Here is a 6,060-nt window from a genome sequence, read left to right on the forward strand (position 1 = left end):
TCAGGTGCATTTTCCGCTTTGTAATTCTTTGGTGGCCATTTTAAGTTTTTTTGTCTCTGAAGATCTTAGGGGCGTTGCTGCCTTCTTGAGAAGAAACTTGTTGAAACAGGAGACCTCCATTTTGCGAGACGTGAACTATCGGACTACCACCATTGAGGCAGGGACATTTTTATGTGTGTGTGTGTGAGAGAGAGAGAGAGAGAGAGAGAGAGAGAGAGATGGCTAATATCTGTAGATCTTTTGCGAAGGTTGTTCGGGGCGATTCTTTAGTTAGTATTAATCGTGAAGGTGTGAATTTGGTGGAAAATTCTTATCAGATAGCTGATCAATGGTGGGTGAAGGTGGATGATGAAATCTGTAAAATCAGGAGATAGGGGTTGTGACCATCTCTTTTAGGCTCTTTTTCTCCTCCAATTCAAGATCTGAGAAGGCTAGATCATTGGGCCTGGAAAAATTGGAATCTGGCTTAAAAACCTGGATATGTGTTTTTCCTTAATAGTTTTGTTTTGTTCAATTTGTCTGATCATATTGTAAAGAAATAGCTCTTAAGGAAAAACATTGGAGATTCAGAGGCAGCCTGCTAACTTTGCAAGATTGGTCTAAATCTTTAAGTTTTTCAAATATTGTTAAAGAAAGATCTGGATTAGAGTTAAGAAAGAACGTCCATATTTGGTTTTGATTCAAGAGACCAAAATCTCTAATATTTTGTTTTACCATGTTATGTCTATTTGGGGTTTTAGACCTTTGCAATTATGTGTAAAAGAATCTGTTGGTGCTTCTGGGGGTATATGGATGTTATGGGCCCCTCTGTTTTGGTGTGTGAATGATCTTCTATCAATATATGGTCTATTTCGTATGTTTTTCTTCATGTTAATTATGGTTGCTGTTTGTTGATTACAAATGTGTATGGTCCTAATGAAGCTAGTTCAAGGCATGATTTTTGCAATGAACACTTTAATAAGATTGGGGGTTTAGTTTTTCTACCTTGGTGTATTGGGGGTGATTTTAATGTGATTAGATGGCCTTTTGAATCAAGTGTAGAGCACATGATTGACTCTTGTATGTAAGGTTTTCTGGTTTTATTTTTGATATGGAGTTGTTAGACATCCCTGCTACTGGGGCCAAATATACATGGTCAAATAATTGTTTGAGTCATCCTATAATGACTAGGTTAGATTGTTTTCTTGTTAATCAGGCTTGGGCAAAGCTATACATGAGGGGTTCAGCTCGTGCTCTTCCTAGAATGTTTTCAGATCACTGTCCTCTGTTGTGGGAAAGTGATGTTATTGTCTGTGGTAGGGGCTATTTCAAGTTTGAAATGGCTTGGATTAGGGATAATGCTATGGAAGGTCGGATTAAGAATGCTTGGAACAATAAACGTAGTCAGGGTTGGGTTGGATTTGTAGGGGCTAAGGAGGTACACAGTGCGGAGCAGGAAATATTGAAATGGAAAAATGATAATAAGGTGAATTATAAACTGAAAGCAGAGGAAACCATGAACAAAACTAGAGAGCTATATCTGAAGGAGTGGGAGTCTGGAGTGTTTGTTCCACAGGATTTGGTGTATATAGACTCTCTCAATAAAGAACTTCATGATTGGATTAGGATGGATGAAACATATTGGAGACAAAGATCTCGTGTTAAATGGCTAAAAGATGGAGATTTGAATACTAAGTTCTTTCATGCAATGGCAAGTGCAAGAAAGAGATCCAATAGTATTCAAGGGATTAAGTTGGAAGGTGTGGTAGAAGGTGATGTTTTAAGTATGGAAAATGCGATTGTTAACCATTTTCAACAGGCTTTTACTGCAGAGAAGATCCCTCTTACTGATTTAAGTCAAATTCACTTTTCCAAACTTGATGGGGTTTGGAGGGATTGGCTCGAAAGACCTTTTTGGGAATCAGAAATTAAAGAAGCAGTGTTTAGTTAATCAGGAGATCGTGCTCCTGACCCTGATGGTTGCCTTTTAGGTTTTTATCAACACTATTGGGATATTGTGAAAAATGATATATGTCATATGATTGCAGAATTTCATAAAGGTGTGGTTAGCTCTAATTTAAACTCGACTTTCATTGCCCTTATTCCTAAAAAGGGAATGATTGAGTGTTTAAATGACATTAGACCTATTAGTCTTCTTACTAGTCTTTATAAGATTCTTGCTAAATGTCTAGTTAGAAGGCTTAAGACTGCTCTCCCAATGGTGATTAAAGGGCCTCAATTTGCATTCATTCAAAATAGACAGATTACTGACAGTATATTGTGTGCTCAATAACTCATCAGTCCTAGATCTTCTCAAAAGAAAGAAGGTATTATTTGTAAGCCTATAATGAGGTAGATTAGAATATACTTTATAAACTTTTAATGTTATAGGTTTTGGGGACAAATGGATTGGTTGGATCAAAGGTTTTTTAGAAGCTACAAATTTTTTGATTCTTATAAATGAGAGACCGAAAGGATTTTTGAAAGCTTCTCGAGGGATTAGACAAGGGGATCCTCTATCCACTTTTATATTCACTACCATGGGTGAGATCTTCAATCTATTACTTTCTTCTATTGTTCAGAAAGGTTTGATAAGTGGTTTACAAGTTAAAAAAAATAGTTGTATGGTATCCTATTTACAGTACGCTGATGATACTTTAATTTTCAGTGGGGTTATTCTGAAATCTCAAATCTTAAGATGTTTCTGAGGGTGTTTGAGGTAGTAACGGGTTAGAAAGTGAATTTGAAGAAAATTAGTATTATTGGGGTGGCTTGTGAAGAACAGAAGGTGAAACAGTGTGCTAAGCTATTGAAATGTGAAGTGGGTAAGTTCCCTGTTAAATACTTCGGCTTTCCTCTTTCTGGTATTAATAGGGTTTGGCTCTTTGGGATCCTTTTATCCAAAGTATGAAATATAAGTTAGATTCTTGGAAGTTCAAGTTGCTATCTTTGGGGGGTAGATTACCTTTACTCAAATCAGCTTTATCAAATTTACCAATAAATTTTATGTCAGTTTTTCTGATGCCTAAATCTGTTTCTAAAAAGATTGAATGTATCATGAGAAGATTCCTTTGGAGAGCATTTGATAATAAAAAGAAATATAATTTGGTGAAGTGGGAAAAAGTATTTAGATCGATTTATGTTGCTGGGATGGGGGTAAAAAATATAAAAGCCATGAATAAGGCTTTGTTAGCTAAATGGTGGTGGAGAATTGTGAATGATAAAGATCAGTTGTGGAGGCAAATTCAGGTGGAAAGTATGGAGAAGACTTAGAACATGGTATTGTTGTCAAAGGCCGCAATGATAAAGGTATTTCGATCATGTGGAAAGAGATATTGAACTATAGAGAATTCTTCATCAATAATATGAGATGGAGGGTTGGGAATGGAGATAATGTTCGATTTTGGCAAGGGAAATGGATTGGGGATAGGCTTTGAAGGAGTTGTTTCCAAATCGTTTTGCTAAAGTTAATTCTAAAAGCAAGATGGTTGGGGAATTAGTTTTTGGACGGTGTTTTTCTGCATAATGGAATATTAGTGTTTCTTATAGAAGGGTATCAAATGAGGCATCAGAGGAATTTATTCAAGGTATGAGTCTTTTACAACAGTTTTATTACTGCCTAAATTTGAATGATAAAGCAATATGGGAATTGGAAAGATCTGGTCTATATTATGTGAAGTCTGCATATCATTCGTTTGCTATGGATAATACTGCATGGTTTGAGAGATAAGTAGGTAAAATCTGGAAATGGCACATCCCTTTAAAGGTTAGAGCATTCTTAGGGTTGCTTAAGATGCGTAGAATACTTTAGATATATCAAGGAAAAGAGGAGTCGTTGTGGTTAACTACTGTATTATATGTAAAAATAATGAAGAAAATATTGAACATCTGTTTATAGAATGTAAATATGTTCAATCTGTTTGGAAATGGGCGATGGATGAAATTGTTTTTTGTGAACTTGTTCCTGTGCACACGAATGATTTGTTTGGAGACTGGATGGTTGGTGGTTTGAGTAAGAAGGGTAGAATAATATGGAAAATTATTAAAGCAACTGTTTGTTGGGAAGTACGGAAGGAAAGAAATAGGTGTTGTTTTGATAGTAAAAGGAAAACAGAGGCTGAGCTGATTGATGATATTAGAAATATGGTGGCTGATTGATTGTCCATTAAAGAGGAATGGAGGGGTGTCTCTCAGGTGGACTTAATGTATAATCTTTATATGCTTATTAAGGAAAAGACAAATATGAAAATCATGATGGGTTTATGGTCTAAACCTGAAGAATGGTCGATTAAGTTGAACTTTAATGGAAGTTCACTTAGTAATCCTGGTCTAGTAGGGATTGGTGGTATAGTAAGAGATGATAACGATATTGTTTTACTTGAATTCTTTGGTCCAATTGGTGTTGCTACTTCTAATGAAGTTGAATTAATTGCTGTCTTGGCTGGTGTTAAATTGATTAGCAGATTTGAGAAACCAATTATAATAGAAGGAGATTCATTGAATATTATTCATTGGATATTGGAGAAAACTGAGTACCCATGGAGATTTCGTTATTTGTATAGTTGAATGGTTGGATTGCTGTGAGAATTTGAATTGTAGATTTGTCTATGTGTTTAGGGAGTGTAATATGGAAGCATATGGTTTAGCAAAGAATGGGGTGCACACTACAAAATGGATTGTACTGTAATGTGCTTCATAACATGATTGGGTGTGGTTTTATTTTGTTTTTTTAAGTCTCTTGTTTTTTGTTTTTATTTGTTTTCTGGGTCTGTTGTACTTTGACTATTTGAGTCTTGGAATGAAATTTTGGGAATGTTTATCAAAAAAGAAATTTATTTGTATACGTCGTACTCATATGGAAAGTTTTAATAGAAACGAATGAAGAAAACTCTTCCTTTTTGGTTTGCTTCGTTGGTGAGGCAAAACCCCAAGACTTCTTCTCTTCGCCCGAAGAGAAGCAAACCTAACAACATTGACTTTGAAACTTCCATTAGGAAAGCACTTTGGGCATCGAAAATCTTTATAACAGTTCTAAAATAAAAAATTGACACTGACTATAAAATTAGAAGTTCAAAATATGGTATAAATCTTGTGGATTCGGGGATACTTATTTTTAGGGTGAAAAGGACGGTATAGATAATATGTTACAATATATTTTTAAGGCTTGAAATTCTAATTTTTTTCACGACCATAGTAATCAAGCCCTCTAGATAATCGATTTGAAGATTTTCTGATACCAAAATTGCATCATTCAATAACTTTTGAAGTGAGGCTTTACTTTTTCTTAACAAGGTGCAACCCTATCTAACTATTTCGGCAAAATAAATCTCCTTTATGGCTCTAAATCCTCATTGGAAAAGCAATTTCGGAAAAAAAATCTCCACTATGGTTCTAAAATCAATTTCTAACACAAAAATTAAAAATGGAACTAAAATAAGTATACATTTTGCGAATATGTGAACAATTATTTTTAGGGCGAAATGAACGGTTTTGACCTTTTGCTAAAATTTACATTACTTTTAGGGTTTGAAATTGTAATTTTTTTTCACAACCATAATGTTCAAGATGAGATGATCAATGTAAAGGTTTTTCAATGTTTGAATTGTAATTTTTGATGCGTTATTTTGATAGGGCTACCATTTTCTTTTTTCTTTTATTTTAAATGTATACTTTTGTAAAAAAAATTGTTTCATGTGGGTTGGACCGCATTTCTACAATATGCGGTCTAGACATATAAAGCATCCATCTTAAAGAAGCTGCAAATAGGTGGTCCATCTAAAACAAGTGTAACTAATGGTCCAAATATTTTTTTAATATAATTATTATTTCTAAATTATATTTATTTATTTTCATATTCACAATCTTCATGTTAAAAATTATATATTCTTTAAAAATTAAAATCAAATTATATTTAAAAACTATGTTTATTGCCAAGCCCGTATTTCTACAATACGCGGGCCGGCCGCATAGAAACCGTATCCCTATTAGAAAGGGTCGTTGGAATTTGATTGAGTTTGTTTTTCTAAACGTTTGAAAAAAGAACATAAAAAAGCCTTATGTAGGCCCATGGATATATTCTTT

General features: G+C 34.3%; 1 protein-coding gene across 1 annotated transcript; it reads left to right on the forward strand.

Annotated features, from left to right (window-relative positions):
- The first annotated feature begins 1,162 nt into the window (after positions 1–1,162).
- LOC148778932 (uncharacterized) lies at positions 1,163–1,930 on the forward strand. The gene has a single exon (XM_088855312.1). The coding sequence runs from the start codon at positions 1,163–1,165 to the stop codon at positions 1,928–1,930; it is 768 nt and encodes a 255-aa protein (XP_088711438.1).
- The last annotated feature ends 4,130 nt before the right edge of the window (positions 1,931–6,060 follow it).

This window comes from Amborella trichopoda, chromosome 13 (assembly GCF_054954075.1).
Source record: "Amborella trichopoda isolate Santa Cruz 75 chromosome 13, AtrichopodaSantaCruz75HAP2 v2.0, whole genome shotgun sequence".
NCBI classification, from domain to species: Eukaryota; Viridiplantae; Streptophyta; class Magnoliopsida; order Amborellales; family Amborellaceae; genus Amborella; species Amborella trichopoda.